This window comes from Enhydra lutris, unplaced genomic scaffold, assembly GCF_002288905.1.
Source record: "Enhydra lutris kenyoni isolate GAN:26980312 unplaced genomic scaffold, ASM228890v2 scaffoldscaffold5, whole genome shotgun sequence".
NCBI lineage: Eukaryota > Metazoa > Chordata > Mammalia > Carnivora > Mustelidae > Enhydra > Enhydra lutris.
In genome coordinates this window covers 13,170,379-13,190,996 of record NW_019154089.1, presented here as the reverse complement: position 1 = coordinate 13,190,996, position 20,618 = coordinate 13,170,379, and the positions used below count along the sequence as shown (strand labels likewise).

Below are 20,618 nucleotides of genomic sequence, written 5' to 3'. Positions count from 1 at the left end.
AGTTCATAGGCTCTTTCCCCTGGGAGCCCCAGACTCTACCTTTCCTGCCCATCAGATCAAGGTGAGGGTGGCCCCAGTGACCTTGGAGGTGGGAAGAGTTGGGAATTGGGGTCAGGGCAGGCGGCACACCCAAGATCTGCCCCTAGAGGCCCGAAGCCGCAGGCCCGAAGGGATCTGGATTTCTTTATTAACAGACATGAGCACGACCCGTTACAGAAGTTTGTGCTTTCCAAAAAACAGTTACTGAACGTGAAAAAGGAACCCAAGCAAAGAGGGAGGAGTTGGGGAGGGGCCGTCCAAGCCCTGGGCCCCACTGATAGCCCTGACCTGATCCGCGCCTAGGGCCTCCAGCTTGGGACCTGCCCAGCAGGAGGGGGGCAGGAAAGGGCCTGGAAGCTGAGGGGCCCCAGCTGGGCCTACTTCCTTTGGGCCAGGCGGGGAGGGGTCAAGAGATGGGCGGGGAGGGGGTTCCAGGGAGCCAGAGCCCACGAGCCATTTATTGCCATGTTTTAAAATTCGTGCAAAATATCTGAAGCCCTGGACAGAGAATACAAAGTGATATTTTTCCAAGAAACATAAAACTAGGAAAAGAGGTGGGACATTTTCCCACCAGAGCTCCCCCGACGCCAGGCCCCAAGTAGGGTGAGGCCTCCACCCCGGCCAGCTTGAGTGAGCAGGGAGGACTAAGAGCTACAATCTGGACCGGGCGGGGACGGGGTAGAATTTGCAACAGCGTCTCAACTACCAACGGGAGGAAAACCAGTCAACTGTACAAGTCTCCTATCAACTTTAAAAAAAAGAGAAAAGCTGTAAAAGTCAGGCCCTGTGGGTAAGGAAGCGGCCAAGTCCCGGGCCAGGGCCGGAATCCGGAGTGGGTGCCAGGCGGAGCTGCTGCGAGTGCAGGCGCGGCGGGCCGTCTGGCCAGAGGCCAGCACAGGTGGGCGGCCTTGGCAAGGGCAGCCTGAGGGCGGGCGCCACCGCTAATCACCGCCCTCGAAGCCCTCCTCCTCTTCTGGTACTGGGTCTGCATCCCAGCAGGTGATGTCGATTTCTGTGATATTGGGAAGGGAGAGGAGTTAAGGCCCGGCAGATCCACGGCCCCAACCCCTGGGAGCCGTGGCTGTGTGTGTGCGCAAACACTTGAACCCAGCACCGCCAACCGATTGTGTGCGTGGATGCGCGCATGTTCACACCGGAACCCAGCCCCCCTACCGGAATTCCTCTCATCTCCCACCCCAGTACTCACCTGGAGGTTTGTTGTAGAACACAGGTGGCGGGGCCTTTGCACACAGCTCTTCCGATTGGGCGAACTCCTCCTCCTGTGATTGGCTGAAGTACCCCTCACTGGCCTGCAGGAAGAAGCTCCAGGTCACTGAGTCCCACCCAGGAGGACTAGGGCTGACCTACCAGGCCTGAGCTTGTTTCCCCAGCAACCAGTGATTCCATCAGTGGTTTCCAGGGAAACATATGCCTGCCTTCGACAAAAAAGCAAAGCAGGCCCAAGGAGGAAGTACCGTATGGAGCTTCCCTCTAATAATGTGGGTGGCAGAGAAATGATGTACCCCCTGCCAGAAGCCCTCCCATCACCCTTTCCACCAGGCTGTCCCTGCCCCACCTGAGTCCCCTCCTTCTGGGTGGTCTCGCCATTGGTCAGCAGGTGGGGCTCTGGCTCTGGCTCCAGCTCTGGCTCCTGATCCAGCTCCTCTAGAGCCGAGGTCAGAGTTGGGACCTGGGGGGAAGCTAGGGGCTCCCCTTCTATTTCCTCCTCTGGGTCACAGAAGGTAGCTGGCGGCTCAGGCAGCTCATCAAAATTGAGAAGATTGGCACAGCCTTTGCCTGCCAGTGGCAGTGGCTCCTCAGCCCCCTCATCTAGCAGGGGGACCTCTGCCAGAGTGACCTCGGCACCCAAGGGAGGTGTGGGCACCCTAGGCTCAGCCTGGGCTGTGGAGGCCTCTTCCCCATTGCCAGGCCATAGGTCAATGAGGCTGGCCGTGGCGGGGGTGACAGTGTGGGCAACAGTGGTGTCAGCAGCGGCAGTGTCGGTTTCAATGGCATCAGCGGCCGGGGCGTCAGCTGCGACGGCGTTGGCCACGGCAGATTCCAAAGGGGCAGCCAGGACAGCCTGCTCTGGAGACGTGAACATCAAGTCCTCCGTGGGGCTGCCTTGCCCCAGGGGAGGCTCCGGTGCCTGTGGGGGCTCCTCCGTGGGGCTGGCCCAGGACTCAGGGACTGCTGCTCTGGCCTCTTGGCTGGTCTCTTCACTATCCAGGCTGGGCCCAGGCTCCTGGGTCTCTGTCAGAGCACACATGGAGGATAGGCATGTAGTCAGCATCCTGGTAAAGGACGCAGGCTGGGGCAGCCACCCTACTCTACTCAGCCCACCCACTGAGGAGTCACCGGCTTCCAGAATTGAAGGCTTCCACTAAGAGCTCCACACAGAGCGCCTTCCAGCACACCCCCTGGGCCCTGCAGCCCCCTTTATCTCCTCAGGTCTTCAATCTGCTCGGCAGCGCCAGGAGGAAGGCCGATCCCCGTTGCAGGGAGAACCACTGAGGTTGAGAGACAGCAGGTTGGACCGCAACACCAGGGCTCCTCCTGGCCACAGCCACCGCAAGACACTCTGGGTGGCGGCGGAGGGCTCAGATCCCTGAGTTGTCACCATGGCCACATGAGGGTGCCAGCCCAGGGACTGGTGGGAGCCCCAGGGCAGCTAGGGTGTAGCCCCTCACTCACCTTGAGGGGGTGGCGGTGGCAGTGGTGGAGGCTGCGAGGATGTGACCTCATCCAGAGCCCGCTCAATCTGTTCGGCAATAGGGGTAGAAGCCGTGCTGGAGTCCGATGGGCTCCGGGTGGGGATGGGGGTAGGGGCCATCCTCCGGTGGCTGTCCAGGTGGCTGCCTGTGAAACAAAGCCCCAGGCTGGTCAGGGAGGGCCAGGGAGCCAGGTGGGACCAGGACTGTCCACCTTGGGGTCTGGCCAGCACCTCCTGTGTGGAGTCTGTGTGGGGGCTGGGAGCCCCCCCCAGGCCCCTCAGGGACCAGACCACAGCTCCAGATCCTATAAGTCAGGCCCCTTGGGGCCAGTGCCCCTTCAGGGCCAAGGGAAAGAGGCAGGTAGTACCTGCTCTGGGGACAAACACCAGAGATCAGCCGTCAGGCTAGGGGAGTGAGGGTGGGGGCACTGCTGGGAAGCGGGGCCCTCCTTACCCCTCCCACTGAAGCCTGGGGCTGCTACCTACATGGGAGGGAGGAAGAGAGGTTTGGGGTGCGGTGACAGGTGATATAGGGAAAGGGAGTCCGTGGAGGGGAGGAGGAGGAAGAGGAGGAGGAGGAAGGCCCACTGTCCGATGCCTTTATGAAAGGGCAGTACGGACGACCTGCCGAGAGAGACAGACAGAGAGAGACAGAGGACAAGAGAGGGTCAGTCTCCCCCACCCCCGCCCCAAGGCCTCACCCGCCCCCAGAGCTGGCCCTAGAAGTCCAAAGTGCCTTCAGCTAGGGCACACAATCAGCCACACTAGGCCACAGCCTCAAGCCATCAGATGACTCCCCCCCAGCGCCAGGCACGCACAGCAATGAGCTTGCCACACCAAGCCAGCCTCTAAGCATCACGGGACAGCAGGCCCCACCCCTGGAACCCCAGCACAGGGCCAAGCACACAGCAGGGGCAAACACACAGAGCAGCGGATGGAGCGGAAGGGTGCTTTGTGGAGGGAGGTGGAAGCTGCGCTGGGCGCTGGTTCCAGGCTGCTTAAACTCAGGCCTAGGGTCAGAGCCTGCCCCACATGCACCCGCAGCCCTTTAGGCAAGACCTAGTTCAACCCCAGTGGGGCAGCTCCCTGCAGCCAGGGGGGTGCCTCAGCCCATGCCAGAGCTGCCCAGACGACCTCCAGCACTGCCCACTGCTCAGCCGAGGCCAACACCGACCCGGGCCTGAGCCCCTCTTGGTCCTGCCACCATGGAACTGGTGGGTGAAAGCACACTCAGTGAATGGCCTTGCCTTCTCCAAGGGGTCCTTGGGCAAGGCTTCCCTTCCAAGAAAGAGTCGCAGAGAGGCTCAGGCCCCAAACCTGAGAAGTTGGGGTCAGGTGGGGGTGGGACCTGGGACTACCTGGCCGGTGGTTGAAGGGTGAGGGTGCATCGCAGCTGCCTGCAGAGGCCGATGCAACTCTTTCCTGCTGCTTGAAGAATTCCCGCGGGTTGTCAGGCCGCTGGGCAATAATGGCCGCTGCCTCCTAGGGGCACGTAGGAAGGGTGAGGGCAGGCCCAGAGGAGGCAAGCCCCGCCCACCTCACTCGCCCTCTTCCCAGCTCTCACCTCTACCTCTGATTCAGACTTCTTCATCTGGGTCTCTTCCTCCTCATCCTGCTGGTCACCCTGGAAACCAAACGGACAGTGTCCTGGGTACTCCACTCCCTCTGAGCTATTGGCTTCCTTACAGGCCCCACGTTTTCTCCACAACCTGGCAGGAAGGGGCTTGATGGTGGCACCTCTGGCTCCCTGCACCGGCCGGTCACGTAGCCCCTTCTCTCCACCTGCAAGGCCCCGGGCCACCTCATCTCCAGCTCAGACAGGCCCCTGGGTACCCGGCTGAGCTCCTCCTGCTCCTTCACCCCCAGATCCAACCAGACATCCAGGACCATTCAGGAGTGCTCCCTGCTTTATACCCAAGTGTTCTTGGGCCTCCTACTCCAGCACCCAGTCAACCACACCCCCCATCACTGCTGCCCTGATCCTGGCATCATGACCAAGGCGTTCTCATTAGTCACCTGCCCCTCGCTCTCCTCTCATACAAGATCTTTCCAAAATCCACATCAGACCAGGATCTTTTCTAGCTCAACATCACCATTATAGTGAGTACTTGCTGAGTACGGCCCACAGACAGCTTTTGTTTTGCCAGTATGGTATTTTAAAAACATATTAGTTGCTACCATTTAAAAATCAGGAGTTTCATACTAAAATCAGGATCTCCAATTTCTCTTCTAATGCCAGAAGCCCTCGCCACAATGGACACACCCCAAAGCAACTATTGGCCAGAGCTGCGCTGCAGGGACCCTGACCCCAGGCACATGCTGTCCCACTCACTGCAGTCCCCACCATTCCCTATTGCACTGTACCAGCTAACTACACTGCAGTTTTGAGGCTGCTACCCCAGAAGTAAAGGTAGATGGGGCCCCTTGTTTGTCTCACATCCCCTTTCCCCTTGTCTGATCTAGCCTGTCACCTCTCTAACACCCGCCTCCTGCCCTGACTCACCCACACACCCTGTAGCATGATGTGGTCACAATTCCTGGAACAGGCACGCCATTTCCCCCCTCCACGCCTTCGCACAGGAGCTCAAGCTCTCCTGCCCCAAATTCCCATCTCCCACGCCAGGTCCAACTCTTCCCGCTTCCAGCCTCAGCAGGAACACTGCCTTCTGGGGAAGAGGTCCCTAGCCTATTTGGGTCATTTCTGGGTCTCCACGAGGTGGTCCAGGCACACACTGCAGAGTACACTGTATCCTAACTTCCTTTTTCTGGGATCCTTGCCCCATCCTCCGTGTGTGACAAGGACCGTGCAGTCAGATCTGTGTCTCAGTGGCCAGCGGCATGTGGTGGCACATGTCAGTGGCATGTGCTTGCTCAACCGAACTCACGACAGCCAAGCTTCTGGACCAGTGCTGCTCCTGCCGTGAGTGTGGCAAATGGGGCACGAGGGGCTGAGGCCGAGGGGGGAAGAAGCTGCAGGTAAGGTGGGGGAGTCACAGGGCTTCTGTGTTTTGCGCACATAACCTAAAACTTAAGCTTTTCTCTCAGGATAATTTAAGAAAATGACCCTTCCAAGTACCTGCCTCAAGAGTTGTCACTCCAACCACAGCTTTGCGTCTTCCAGAACGAGATCTCAAGTCCTCCTCCTACCTAGCTCTCTCCTTCAATCAAATTTCCCTTGCTCCTCAGCCCACTGGGCTCCAGTCAGGCCCCTTGCCTTCCCATAAATTATATCCCACCAGCCTCTGCTGGTATTCCAGCCCTGCCTGGGAGATCTCACCGGATTCCTCTGCCTCATTCAGAAAAAGGACTCGAGGCAAGCTCACCACAAAACCTGAACTACCAACAAAGAGCGAAACATTGAAAATTAGGGCTACGGGTTGGAAAGTGAGATCAGTACACTAATCATAGGGTCAAAAGCCCTGCTGTGCCCTAGCATTTTCAGATACATGAGAGCTCCCTGGCAGCCCAGGCAAAATGGGAACTCAGACCAGCCAGGCAATTCTTCACAGAGAAAAGAAAGCAGAACAACAGCTTAAGCAACAGGAAAGCATTTTATGGTTCTAAATTCCAAAGTTCTCACATGGGACCTTCTTAAGAGGGCCTGAAGTTGTAAGGTACCACACTGACCTCCTAGAACATCCATTGTCACTATCATATGAGCCACACTTGAAGGGCTGGATGAGACTAATAATGGCACGAGACTTTAAGACTTCTCCTGAAACTCTGACAACTGCTGAAGAGTGATCACTTCAGGGAGTCACCGTACTAGTCTATCAGCCTTTGTGTGCGTGTGTGTGAAATTTTCTGTCAAAATAAGCTTTTTCAAAGTGACCTTGCTTTGAATGGATAAACAAAATGTGGGTATACATACAATGGAATATTATTAGCCTTAAAAAGGAAGACATTCTGAGGCGCCTAGGTGGCTCAGTTGGTTAAGCATCTGCCTTTGGTTCGGGTCATGATCCTGGGGTCCTGGGATTGAGTCCCACAACAGGATCCCTGCTCAGTGGAGAGCCTGCTTCTCCCTCTGTCTGCTGCTCCCCCTGCTTGCGTGCACTCTCTGTCTCTCTCTTTCTCTCAAATGAATAAATAAAATCCTTAAAAAAAAAAAAAAAAAAGGAAGACATTCTGTCACGTGGATGAACCTTAAAAACACTGTACTAAGTGAAATAACCTGGTCACGAAAGGAAAAAAAAAATCACGATTCCATTCAAATGAGGTACTTAAGAGTAATCAAATTCACAGAAAGCGGAAGGGCAGCTGCCAGGGGCCTGGGGGAGGAGAGAATGAGGATTGAGTGTTTAATGTGGACAGAGTTTCAATATGCGAAGATTGAAAAAAAAAATCTGGAGATAAATAGTGATGACAGTTGTACAAAGTGAATTTGTTGGGAATCTTAATGCCACTGAACCGTACACTTAAAAATGGTCAAGATGGCACATTTTACGGACATTTTGGCACCATTTAAAATAAACTTGCTTTATCGGTTACTTTTATGAAAAGTCTTGCCCACCTAATGAACGCTTAAAGTTGGAGCTCACTATCCACTCACCATCCCCACTACCAGGGCTGGTGTGACTGTAATGGACTGTGACAGCCACTTCCAGCCAGGGGCTGCAGGGCTGTCTGGCCTCCGCCCTCCCAGCCTCCTGTCTGGGTCCTCATGGCACAACTGGCCAGCACAGCCCCAGCCAGATAACTGGCCACCTCCCAGTCGGAACTCTACCATGCTCCCACCTGAATGACCTCAGCTCCGAAATACAAAATTCCATTCAAAGCATGAAGACTCAACTCCAGTGTGACTTTGTGGGCCACGCCAAGGTGTGGAGGCCAGACAGCACCCTTCGAACGACAAGCACGTGTGCACAGATGCTCCCAACGCTGGCCCAAACTCAGTCATGTGGCTCTGCAGCACAACTGCAGTGGGACTCGGGCCTCCAGCCCCCCAAGTGCAGTAAGTGTGTCTAATCCACCCCAAGCCTCTTAGGCTCCAAGGAGGGGTGGGGTGGGGGGGCTGGTCAGTGAGGGTCTGGGTCAGAGTAGATTTTCTCTTTCAGTCTACAGAATAAGCTTCTTCAAGGAGGTCTCTTTCCATAGCCAGGGACTAGAGACCTCCATGGTTGGGTGACCGGCCTGATACTCTGGGACACTCTGTGCCCATGCAGAGGTACTCCGAACACCCAGAACTGTCCCCAAGCCACTGATAACCATGCCTCCCAGACCTCCTGACAAGGCCCAGGCACACAGGGACCATTCTCACTTCTCACCGGAAGATGGCGAGCCCTGGCTAGAAACTTACAAAGATCGACTGCTCCTTCAACCTCCGCTTGGCCTCCTCTGCTTCTAAAGTCTGCTGTTTCCTCCTGGAATGATAAGCCGGCATGCACACCTTAGGGTGGGTCCGCACGAGGCCTGGCGCAGGTGGCGTAAGGTGGGGCAGGGCCAACCTGTGCTCCTCGATCTGCTGTTCCCGCTCTCGGTAGCGCCGTTCCCGCTCCTCCTGCTCCTGCCGTTCCTGCTCCATCCTCTCTTGCTCAAACCTGAGTCTCTCATCCAGGGCCTTCTTCCGCTCCTCCTCCTTCCTCAGCTCTTCCTCCTTCTGCAACCCCCCACGCCAAGGCAGTGCAGGCCCTGAGCTGGGGCCCACCCCCACCCCTCCAACCCACCCCGACCTAGGACTGGAAGATTCTGGGAACTACGCCTTATGGGCTAAGCCAAAACGATTCCCTCTTTCAGCTGGGGTAACGCACAAGGTGGGACACATGAGCGAGGGACTTGGGGACAGAGGCCAGATCTGTCCCTTGGGGTGGGATCAAGGAGGGGCAGCTCAGCCTGAAAGCTGGGGCCGGGGTCCACACCTTGGCCTGCTCCCAGAACTGCTCACGGTTAATCCGCTTCATTTCCACAGCTGCATCAGTTTTCTGATAGGTGGTGCCCTGCAGAGTCAAATAGCTTGGCATGAGTGAGGAAAATGAGCTGAGTGCTCTGGGAGCTCCCCTTCACAAAAGGGTGAAGATGAACAGGCACAGAGGAGGCAGGGGAAGCCCTAGTAGGGCTGGCCTGCCCCAGGCACACACTGACCACCGGCTCAGCGTTCTCATCCTCACGCAGCCGCAGCCGGTGCAGCACAGGGCTGGAGAGCCGCGCCAGCCCGTTGGAGAGCCGCTGCCCAATGGCACCCGCATCTATGTCTTCCACACTGCTGGCATTCACAATCACATCGACACCCTGCAGCAGGAAGGTGTATTCAGGTAGCATGGCTCCATCCCGTGACCCCCACCAGCAGAGAGACGCTGCCCTGGGGGTCTGGCCCCGCCCCCACAAGTCCTGGCCCCACTCGCACCTGGAAGAACTCAGCCACCTTAGCCACATGGCTGGCACAAGCGCATTTTCGGGCATCAGGCACATCTTCACCAACCTGCAAAGTACCCAACAAAGAGGGGGTTGGGAAAAAACAAGAGGGGGCAACAGCCTGAGACCCTGGATTCTCTTCCCCAGGGACTAGTGGGGCTCTTTCTGGTGGCATCAGTAGGTGAAGTGGGGAGAGGGGCAAGTGTCCTGGGGCCTTCCCTCCTGTCCCCAGCCCATGGCTGCATACCCAGTTGATGAGCACGTATTTGGGCAGAGCAGCCTGGGAATCCTTGACGCTGCAGAAGCCGTACATCACCTTCTGGTTCTCAAAGTGGCCGGAAAGCTCCTGCAGACCCCCATCTGGGGGAATAAGGAGGGTATCAAGCCAGACTCCCCATCTCCTGAACCCTTGCCCTGCAAAGGGCCTAGAACCCGAAGGAAAGACTCCTCTCATGGGCTCTGCAAGCACACCCAGAGATCTGGAGGTCCCACAGCTCTGTGCTGCTGTGAGACAGGGACAACAGGCAGCAGCAAGCTTTGTCTGAATCTCCCAGGGCCCGATTTAGGACCAAGGAAGTGTTTGTTCTTCACACATCCCATGTCTCACTTTTCGCACATCATCACCTCTCACACAGTGCTATGCCCAGTGAGGTAAAATAAAACTCTTGGGCTCTGGAGAAAGTGGATGTGATCTGGGCCATCCTTGCCAGGCCCCTTCCCTCCTAGCTGTGTGACTTTGGGCAAGTCGCTCTCCGTTTCTGAAGCTCAGTCTTCTCATAATCAAAGAGCAAGCAAGGCTCCCTCCCTCCCTACCGTGGGGATCTTTGGGATGGCTGGAGGAAGGACACAGGCAGACAAGTGTGGGTCCGCTGGCTGCAGGCAGGGAGATGGCCCAGAGCCAGGAGGGTGGGAAAGAAAACAACCGGAGGAGGGGGCGGAGAGGAAGGCAGAGGAATGGCTGGAATTCTTACCTCCTGATGCTGCGAGCTTGAGGTCATCTGAGCCATCCTCATATGTGTACAGGGCCCTGGGGAGAGGGAGGGATGGCTCAGAGAACTGACAGGGCCCAGGCCGCCACTTCTGGCTGAAGCCCCGTTGGGGGCAGCCTGGGTCTTGGTAGAGGGAGGCAAGAGTCAGGTGGGGAGTAGGCAAGGGGGCAGAAATCACTGCCTGGTTGCTGGCTTTGAGGGAGCCCATGTGTCCCATTCTCAGAGCTCGGGCCCTGGCAGCCTACAACCCAGTGAGCGGGTGTGAGATGGAGACTCCAAGGCGACGGTTCCTTGGTTACCGTTCCCTGGCTACCAGGATCCTCAGCCCCCATTGGCCGGCGCGGGGAACCTACCTGGCGTGTTCTCAGTACCCACCACCCCTCCCCCCAAGGCAAGGAAGGGGGAGGAGAACCTGGTGCTCTCTTTGCTGGGCATCCCTTGGTAACCATGACAACCTTGGCAATTGGCAAATGACTGGCCCACCCTAGCCACATTCTCCTGAACACAAAGGACCCTGGGGACATGCCCTTGGCCTCAACCTCTGCCTCTCAGAAGTGGGGATGAGGTCACCGCAGTCACTCTCATCACTCTTGCCCAGCCTCAGACCCGCGGTGGGAATGTTCTCCTGGCCTTCCAGCCCCAGGCCTCTGCCAGAGCTGAGGAGGCCTTGGCCTCCTGGGAGTGCTGGCCTTTCCTTCTGCCTTAGTTTCACCAGAAAGCTGACCCTAGGAGCCTTCCTCCTTCCTCTTCCTCCCTAGCTTTTTCTGCCCTGGCTCCCTCCCCCACCACCTCCCAGCGGCACTGGCATAGCACCCATTTCATGGAAGGGAAGGCAGAGAGGTCTCCTCCTGGGAACCCAGTGGAGCAAGGGTGAAGGGCCTTGTCCTGGAGGCTCAGGAGGTATCAAGCCCCTTCCACATGGTTTCCTTTCCTACTTCCAGGACAGGCAGAGGAGGGTGGGGGTTAGAAGGAGAGACAGGGTGATGGAGAAGAGAATGGGAGGGAGAAACTGGGAGAGGGGGACGAAGAAAGAGAAGAGAAAGGAATGAAGTGAAGGGATGAAGAGAAAAATTAAAGAGGGAGGGAGGGAAGGGGGAGGAAGGGAAAGCGGGAAGAGAGAGGAGGGAAGGGGGGTGGAGGAGGAGGAGAAGGAGGAGGAGGGAGGAGAGAGGGAGGAGGAAAGGAAAGGAGGGCCTGGCTCAGTCTCATATGAGGTCAGCACAAGTCATTGTCAGGGCCAAATGATCCCCAGCCCCCACCCCACCCCCCTTCTCCGGGAGCCCTCCCTCTCCGGAAAGGGACACAGGTGGGCTGTGGGGCTGGGAAGCTCCTGGTCCAACTGTTGCCTGGGCCCCAACCCTGGCAGCTGCCTCTCAGCACAGCTGTCCCACCACCTGTCTGGCTACCCTAACCACCACTGGGAACAAAGGGCCCTCAGAGAAGCAGGGGTCTGCCCCTCTCCATTCCACAGACCAGAAACAGAGGCAGAACTCAAACACCCTGGTTGCCAGACACTGCTCTAGGTAGCACACCCCCCGTGGGACAACTTGTCAGCCTCTCTGAGGGCCAGGAACACCAGCCCTGCCAAGGACCCCTTGCACGCTTAACCCTTGCCTACCCACCCCTGGCCAACTTTTTCTGCTAACTGCCACAGTCCTTGCTTGGCAGAAACAATACCTAAGTTCAAAGCCTTTAGCAGGCCTTCAAATCCTGACCTCTGCCCTCTGCCCGCCTTTCCAACCAGACCTCCAGATCCATACTAAACACTTGGGATTGCTGGATGGTTCCCTAATCCCAAACACAAGTGGACAAGTTTCCCACCAGAGAGCCTCTGGCTATGTGGTTCCCTCCAGAGAAGGGCCAGACCTACTTCTCTACCTCAGGGCCTCCCCCACCCCCCGCTGAAATCCCTCAGGCACCCAATACCAGCTCCCAAGGAAGTCCTGCCCTAAGCTGCCCCTCCCCAGAACACCCACCATACCCCAGCACAGACGGCAAGAAACCTCTGAGCCCATCCCAGATCTCATTAGATCTGCACTTCCAAACACATCAGAGGTATCAGGATGGGGGACCCAGGAATCTACATGTCTCTTCAGCTTCAACCCCTCGAGACAGACAATGCCTCTAACTATAAGCTGTGTGAAGCGGAGATAGCTGATTCAGACAGTCGACACCTCTCACTCACTGGGTCCCAGGGCCAGCATAAGACAGCCCCCGTAAATATCCAAGATACTGACACCAACTCTGAGAAACTGGGCAGGCCACGGACACTGGGCAAGGGTGAGGTGGGGCTGGAATGTAGCCACTGCATTCAGGGAGATCCTGCATTCAGCTGAGGTGGGGGGACCAAAGGCAGGTGAACCCCTCAGGACAATCCTACTCTCAGCATGTTGGGAGTTGGAAGGGCCCTGGGGGTCCCAGATAGGGCAGAGTCCCATCCCTGCTTTCTCTTTTCAAGAGGACCAGAGAGGAGCAGACCCTTGTGTGTGGTCAACACAGTGAGTAGTTGGAGCAACGGTCCATTTCAAAGCCTCTGCCACCTAGAAGTGAGCTCCCCCTAGGAGGCAAGGTACAGGAGGGCAGTGCCCAAGCCCCTGACCAAGACAGCAACTGTACCCAAGATGCTCTCCTCTGGTCTCTGAGTGCAGGGTCTGCCCCTGCGTCTTAAGACTCCACTGTACCCCTGGCTCTGTACTGGGCACTGGGAGCACTCATGCCCCACTCTGCAGGATGGGACACTCACACCCTTTTTACAAAATGCTATCTAGGCCCTGAGGATTGACCAAATGTGTGTATGTGCAAGGGTGTGTGTGTGTGTGTGTGTGTGTGTCCCACACACAACCCAGATGGGGGGTGACGCATGCCAGTGATGAATAACTTGCTTTGGCCACATGGATGCTGCTGGGAGGTAGGAGCCCAGGCTCCAGCTAAGCAGGAGATGGCCCAGCAGTGGCTGTGTGTCCCTGCACTGGGCTGCCAGAGGTTAGAGGGAAATGGGGTGATGGTAGACAGTAACCACCAGACCAGAGGGCGAGAGAGGGGTGTTAAGGCAAGCTGTGCCTCTCTGCAGGCAAGGCCCCTACCCTAAGCCTAGCTCCTCCACCAGGCCAAGCTGGCCACTTGCCCTGAACTCCTCCCATGATCTCAGCCCCCTTGGGGCAGGGCTGGGACAATGGGTGGGCCGCCTGCCGGCTTAGCCTGTGCTGGCCTCTCCTGTGACTGACCCACAGGACATGAGAGCTTGTCTCCCGCGTCCATCCCTCCAGGCCTGGCTGTCCGCCAGTGCTGCAGTACCTTGGCATGGACGCCTGGCCATCTTGCCCCGCCTCCAGCCCCCAGGTCAGTGTCCCTACCTAACTGCCCTCCTGGGATAAGGGTGAAGCCAGCCCCAGTGAGGTCCCTCAGACCTACCCTCACTCTGTGCCTCAGTTTCCCACCTCCCAAGAGAAGATCAGTTCTAGAGAACAGAACGGGCACCTGTCCCAGGACAGAGTATTTTGGAAGAAGAGGATTCCTGAATGGGGCAGTGTGGGACCCCTTTGCTTCCACCCCCCACCTTTGGGACTCCAGCCCAAGAGCAGGTGGTCCAATCGCTCCCACAGCTCTGGGGAAGGGGGAGAGGGTACCTCAGCTTTCCCCCCACCAGGTTGCTGAGAGCCTCTGGCCACTGGGCCACGAGGCTTAGGGGCTCACTGGATCTACTCACTCTCTCATGCCTCTTTCGGGGCTCCCTCCACACTTGTGCGCCTGAGAGCTCCGCCTCAGGGACCCCAGCTGGCCACCTAGCCAGACAGTTCAGTCCCCGTGGCATCTCTCAACCCTGCTGTCTAGTCCCCGCAATCCCCTTCGGGGTCGGGGAGAGGAGGACTCATCTCTGCCTCCTCCGCGACCCCTGAGGGGAACAGGAGTCGCTTGGTGGTTGCTATGTGGCAATGAACGTCTTTCCATCACACCCCAACTCGGAGAGGCCCCCCAGTGGGCGGGGCGCCCCGGCCCCCAGCCCGCTCGGCTCCTCCCCCGCCCTAGCTTTCCTTTGTGCTGTGGCCGGGCCGGGTCGGGCCAGGCAGGCTGCGCTGGCTCCGCTGGCTTGGTCCCCGCCTCGTCCCCGCCCGGTCCTCGCCCGCTCGAAAGTGGCGAAGGTGCCCTTGGCCGCCCCGTGCACACCTGTCCCCCGGGCCCAGGGCGGGAGGGCAGAGGGCGGGGGATGGGCTCCCGCAGGGCCATGCGGCCCCGGGCCACACATCTGGAACCTGCATCTCTCCGGCCGGTGTCCGGCCACCGCTCCCACCGCGCAACTGGGACCGCCTGTGGGCGCTCGGGGCCCGGCAGTGCCCCGCCTGGCCCGGCCCGGCCCCTCCCCCGGCGCGCACAAAGGCAGCCCCTCCCTGGCCCTCCCGGGCCGCTGCACCATTTCGGGGTCTCCCCCTCCCTTCTTGGCTGCAGGGCGGCGGAGCCGGGTGGAAACAAAGGCGCGGCGGCGGCGGCGCGGGGACAAAGGGGCCGGGGGGGCGGGGGCGGGGGGCTCACCAGTCGGCCGCGCTCTCCTCCCGAATCACCTCCTCGTACGCAGCCAGCAGCTCCAGGCGGTGGCCGCTGAAGCTGACGCCGGCCATGCTGCTGGCCGGACCGAGGCCGAACGGACAGACGCACAGACGGACGGACGTCCAGAGGAGGAGGGAAGGAAAGAAGGAGTCGCCGCCGCCGCCGCCTCGAAGCCTCTGCAGCGTTGCGAGCGGAGCGAGCCAGCGGCCGGGGGAGGGGAGCCGGCCGGCGGGGGGCGGGGGGCGCAGGCTCCGCCCGGCTCGCTCCCTCCGCGCGCTCGGTCCTAGCGCCGCCCTGGCCCGGCCCAGGGGGAGGGCCGCCCCCCCTTCCCGGCCTGCCCCGGGGCGCCCCCACGCCCCTCACCCAGCGCCCCTGCGCGCCGCGCCCCGCAGCGGATCTGCCTTTCCGCTCCCCAGGCGCGTCTCACCCACGTCCCAAACCCTCGCCTACCGTGTTCCCGACGTGGGCGCTCACCCTCTTCCCCCAGCCCCATACCCCGCGGCGACCCCACCTCACCGTGATTCCGGTCTGCAGCCACTACAGGCCCGGCGTCACCCTTCTTCCTTTCCAGCTGCTGATCCCAGTCCCAAATCCACTTCATTCCAATTGGGCCCAGCCCCACTCCGTGCTTAAGTTTCTCCCCATCCCAGCCTCACCCACCCAAACCAGGTTAAATCCATTTGTGTCCCAACCCCCAACCCCAATCCAACTGGACCAGCCACTATGGCCTATCAGCAGCCCATACCCACCACTTCTGAAAGGTCCACTCCTAGACCATCCCCCTCACTATCCACTGCCACCTGTGTCTCCACGCCACATCCAACCCATTTCTTTCCCAGCCTACTCTCAACCCCATGCACAGGGTGCACCATACTCCTTCTCTAGCAGCGCCTTCCTCAGTCCAGCCTACCTGATTCCCGTGGGGTTTCCAGTTTCCAATCACACCCCTCCATCCCTGCCTCCTTGATCATGCCCAGCCCCAACCTGGATCAGTACTCCAGCATTCCCAACTTCTTCTTCATCCCTGCCCCACCCCTCTTCTGGGCACCCCTCCCTTACTAGCTGCCCCCAGGGCTGTCTCAGATGGGGCCAGCCTAGGCATTCCTTTGCCTTCTCTCCCAAGCCTCAGGCCTCTCAGAGGAATCCCAAGTACAGTTCCAGAAGCAGCATCTAACCCCAGACTCCCAGGCAGGGTTCCTCCAATGACAATACAGGACCAGCCTCCCACACCTTTATTTCCCAAAGCTCCAAGCATAGAAGTTCCCTATTAGGGAGTGAGCACCACTGCCTCCTGGAACATCTCCACCCCTTGCTGAGGTGGGACCCTGAAACCCTCCCTAGCTCTAAGAAGCCTTTTCTACCTCCTACAAAGCCTCCCACCCCCATCTAATGTGGGGGAGGTGACAGAACCAAGCAAGCTTACTTGGTCCTGTCTGGGAGATGGAGGAGGAGGTGATCCCCAGCTGGGCCTTTGAGTTCCGAGCTGGGTAATCAATTACACCAAGAGGAGAAAGAGATCAGTGTACGTTGATCAGAAGTGAGTCCCAGTGCTTAGAGTAGGAATAACCTCTTCACGTACCCTGAATTTCATAGACACCTGCCTGGGGAGCTCTGTACCCACTATGCCCATGGACCCCTGGCCCTGGCAGTTTCTCCACAGCCCCCACTTGAAGCAAGTCCCGGGCAGAGTCAGTGGGATTCTGGGGCAGGAGGAGACCACAGTAGGGCCAAGGGGTGACTGGGAGGGGTAGGTAGAGGGATCTCAGGCGTCATTCCCCTTCTGCTTCCCTTGACGTGTCCCAGCTCAGAACTCCCCACCACCTCCTCCTTCCTAGCCTCCTGCTCACTCAATTTCACATCCAAAAAAGAGAAGTCCAATGAGCACGCTCTCCCTTCCTCAAATTCCTGCTTCCCCTCAGCCACCTACAAACTCTCTCCAGCCACCCCACTCTCACCTCTTTGCCATCTATGTTTTTAAATAAACTTTTAATTTTAGAACAGTTTTAAATTTACAGAGAAATTACAAAGATAGTACAGAGTCCTCATATGTCCCATGCCCCGTTTTCTCTGTTTTCAGGGGAGAAAAGAGGGTTCCCTGCTTACAGGTCCTGGAGCCTACTCCTTCTGGTCTTCTTACCCTTTACCCCTCCACATCATCTCCATCCTATAATTTGTAGATCTGCAATCCATCTCCTCCTGCTCCTGTTGCCCCTGGCACTGCTCCAGCCAAGGGCACTAGGGATCCTTAAGTTGCCAAATTTAGTGGCCCCATCATAGTCTTCAGTTTCCTTTGTCAGTGGGAGGAAGGTGGCCACTGATTGCCCTCTCCTCTGTGAATCTGCCTTTCTTCAGCCACATCCTACCCCCGAAACAAACCCAGGTGCCCAGCTTTGGTGGGTGGGCCTCAGGACCTCCTTGGAGGTCCTCCCACCAGGCTTTCATGTCTCCCACTCCCAGCACTGATCACCCTTCACATCACTAACTTATTGGGTCTCTCCCATCGCTAGAGCACAAGTCCCCCTCCACACTGGGAGGCTGGTCCAGTGGCTTCTGGAGTACAAAGGTCAAGAAAAAGGGAGGATTCAGACCTAGAAGCTCATCACTTACTGTGTGACCTTGGCTAAAAGGCTTCCCCTCTCTGAGTTTTCTCTTTGATGACTTCTAAGGACAAAATGTGACTGGGTGGAAGCTTAAAAGGTGAGAATTCTCTCCCCTCCTACTCAAAGCCTGGCTCTCCCCCACGTCCCATGCCTGTCTTCCCATTCTGTGCTTCTCCACAGCTCTCAGGGAAGGTTTTAAGGCTGACATGTTGGCCTCAGCAGAGCCTTCTCTGCCCTTGTCCGGTCTCTGCCAAGTTGCAACCAGGCACTCCTTTAAGAGTGCCCATCATTGGGCGCCTGAGTGGCTCAGTGGGTTGCTGCTTCGGCTCAGGTCATGATCTCAGGGTCCTGGGATCGAGTCCCGCATCGGGCTCTCTGCTCAGCAGGGAGCCTGCTTCCCTCCCTCTCTCTCTGCCTGCCTCTCTGTCTACTTGTGATCTCTCTCTGTCAAATAAATAAATAAAATCTTTAAAAAAAAAAAAAAAAGAGTGCCCATCATTGCTCCAGTGCTCACCGCATTTCCCAGGCATCGGCCCCTGGCATGGGGCCAGCCACCCGACCACGTCAGCTCTGCTCCTGGTAAGTCCACTGCTGTCACGGCACAGGGCACAGACTTTGCCAACCGTGTGACCTTAGACTTGTTGCTGGACCTTTCTTGTCTCCCTCCTCTTCAACTTTATATAAAACAGGGATGATCATGATGGTGCCTACCTTACAGGGTCTGTCTGAGGATTTAAAAAAAGGAGCAAGTGCTTAAAATGGCCAGCTGCACATAGTAGGTGCTGCTGACGTTGGCAGCCGTTAGTTTCACAGCTGGGAAAACTGAGGCTCAGAGAGGGGCAGTGACTTGCCCTGAGGTGTGCAGCTGGTGAGTGACAAAGTCTGGATGGGAACCCAAGCCTGTCCTCTGTCACTTGACGCCACGGGCTCTCCCTGCTTCCCCTCTTAGCACCCTCATTTCCGGGGGTTGTGGCCTAAAGTCATTTGGTCTGAAGTAGTTCTTCAGGCTACAGCTGTGGAGGCTAGGGGGCTAGACTCAGAGGGGAGTCTCCCAGGCTTGGAGGGGAGGAAGTGTGCCCAGTGCTGGGGATGTCCACGGTTAGGTGTCCCTGTCCCTGTCTTCTGGCTGCTTTTCCACGGCAGGCTCCCGAGGGGAGCACGTAGTCCTGGGTCGGTGGCCCGAGGCAGAGACTGCTTCCGGGATCGACATGTCTCCCAAGTCAGTCCCGTGGGCGTCGGCTCTGAGACTATTGCTGGAACCATCAAGAAAGGCTCCACTGGAGCTACTGGGCAGGCAAGATGTGGGCCTGGGGCTGGTTGAGGGCCATCTTTGCCAATAGTGGCGACACCCACCTGCGAATATAGCCAGCAGGAAGAAAACAGGGCTGAGAAATAGTGAGCAAGAAAGCAAGCTGAGAGAGACTCCCGCTGTCATTGACCTTTCCAGTTAAATGAGACAAATTATCCCTATTTTTGCTAAAACTAGTTTGAATGGCAGCTAAAAGGGTCCTTCCTAATCTACATAATCCCCAAGTAGTAGTCACTTTTGTCCTTGGCAGGGACATGGGTGAAAGCTGAACTGGCCTTTTAGTGCTCCGCCCTGCCCCAGCCCTGAGAGGGAGGACCTCTGTGGCCACTTTGTGGTGACCTCACCACACAATCTCCCAGGGCTAGACCAGCCCGCTGCACCACCCACCCCTGCACCGCCTCCCCCCCCCGCCCCCCCCAGACTCCCAGCAAGCTTCTTGCTCCACTGTGGCCCCTGGAGCCCCGGCCCCAGCCCCCACCCCTTCCAGGCCCTGTTAGGGAGGAGCCCTTCCTCACTCACGGGGTTGTTGGAATCCCAGCCTAGCGGTTGGTCCCTGCACGCTGTGGGGCTCGGCGCTTCAGCCCACGGCCTCAGCTTCCTTCCCCTAGCAGGGCTGCTTGGAGGGGTCCACAGGACTGTGAATGTTCCAAGGCTATATGGGACCTGGCACTGAGGAGGCAGCCCCAGAATCATCAGTTCTCTGTACTCTGTACTCCGGTGAAACAGTCCCTCGCACTGCACCGCATCTCTCCCCGCTGACTTCAAAAGAGCTCAAACCGCTCAGAGCGGGCAAAAGCCCCTCCCCTGCCCGCAGCCTCTCCAGTTGCCCACTCGTGCCCCCTGCCGTGGGCTCTGCCCCCTCGTTTGGAAACTGTACTCTCCAAGGGCGCTAATGGCCTCCCTGCCTGGCACAGGGACATTTCCCAGTCCCCATAGCCTCCACCCACACAGCCTCACACCCCACCTTTGGAACATAGTGATCCCTGCAGCTCTTTGTGGGGTGGGGGCATGGGGGGGCAGCTGGGAGGTGTGGTGGGGTGCACTGCAGGCTTTGATCCTTGGAGCAGCAGACCCAGGCCATTCTGGCTGAGTGGCTCTAGACAGGTCACTCTCTGAGGCTCTCTCTTAAGTGATATTCTATGATTAAATTATATATGAGGTATTGCTCTGTGGTTCCTAGCAGAGGGTTGGGGCATTCAGAGCGGGTACCCCCACGCTATGTTTATTTCCATCTAGGCTAGCTCCTCTTTCCTGAGATGGCGGTGGGGGCGGGCAGGGGGGAGCTCTCTGCTCCTCACCCTCCCCTCCCAGTCCCCCCCCCCCCCCAACTTCCCCTTCTTTAACCACCTTCCCTGGGCAGAAGCCTCCCAGCTTCCTCCCTCCACCCGTCTGGGCCACCCAGCTGACCCTGGCTGCTAGTGGTCCAGCTTCCTCCTGGCCCTCCACAGCCAAGCCTCTTAAGAGCTGTCTACAGTCTCTCATCTCCTCTCATTCCACATCTCACCAGCCCTCCTTGTTCCTCTCACCCGGGCTGCTGCCCCAGCTCTGCTAACTGATCTGGCAAATGTTGTCGCTCTGTTGTGAAACAATGCTATGGGGACTCCTTGGCCTTATCTGCCTGTATGACACTGTTGGCAACTTCTGGAAACACTCCTGCCCTGCCCCTGCCTCCCTGCCCCGAGCATTTCAGAGGCTGTCATCTGTCTGCTTCCTCTGCCCACTGCTGGGATGTTGCTGCTTCCTGGCCTCTTCTTTCTTCCCTGGCTGTCCTCACACTGGATTTGTTCCACGTTTATTATTTTTTTTAACAGGTTAAAAAAGAATTGAATTTAATTGCCAACATCCAAAAACCAGATTTCACATAAAAGTCTGAATCTCTGGATGCTGTTGGTAAACTGTCGGGTTTGGCACAACTGGGTGTTCCTACACGGTGGCCCTTGCTTGGGGCCGAGGGTGGCTGCCCAGAGAAGACTTCTCCCAGACTGCTCCCAGCAGCCCTCCCCATCATCCCCTGGGCTCTTGCTCACCTGTATCCATGGAAACCAAGGATGGACTGAGAGGGCTTCACGGTTCAA

At 57.9% G+C, this 20,618-nt stretch overlaps 1 protein-coding gene across 2 annotated transcripts; it reads right to left on the bottom strand.

The window, feature by feature from the left end:
* Positions 1 to 163: 163 nt before the first annotated feature.
* Positions 164 to 14,835, bottom strand: LOC111141249 (drebrin 1). 2 transcript variants are annotated; one of them, XM_022493690.1, is made up of 14 exons: positions 14,620 to 14,835; positions 10,075 to 10,130; positions 9,351 to 9,463; positions 9,096 to 9,170; positions 8,834 to 8,980; positions 8,611 to 8,688; positions 8,200 to 8,351; positions 8,052 to 8,115; positions 4,317 to 4,376; positions 4,111 to 4,234; positions 2,734 to 2,898; positions 1,616 to 2,292; positions 1,247 to 1,349; positions 164 to 1,051 (listed from the first exon to the last, which is right to left on the bottom strand). In XM_022493690.1, the coding sequence occupies exons 1-14, from the start codon at positions 14,703 to 14,705 to the stop codon at positions 981 to 983; spliced, it is 1,971 nt and encodes a 656-aa protein (XP_022349398.1). In that variant the 5' UTR covers positions 14,706 to 14,835; the 3' UTR covers positions 164 to 980. The 2 variants fall into 2 exon arrangements, with proteins under 2 accessions (XP_022349398.1, XP_022349399.1); XM_022493691.1 differs by lacking the exon at positions 14,620 to 14,835 and adding an exon at positions 13,317 to 13,408.
* Positions 14,836 to 20,618: the final 5,783 nt, after the last annotated feature.

Bases quoted from the DNA above. Each gene is read 5' to 3' on its own strand.
- LOC111141249 (XM_022493691.1), bottom strand. From the start codon at position 13,408: ATGGCCAGGCGTCCATGCCAAGGTACTGCAGCACTGGCGGACAGCCAG. The intron at 8,981-9,095 runs GTGCGAGTGGGG...TTCCTGCTGCAG, and splicing joins AGGTGGCTGAGTTCTTCCAG to GGTGTCGATGTGATTGTGAA. The intron at 8,352-8,610 runs GTGTGGACCCCG...GGGGGGTTGCAG, and splicing joins AGTTCTGGGAGCAGGCCAAG to AAGGAGGAAGAGCTGAGGAA.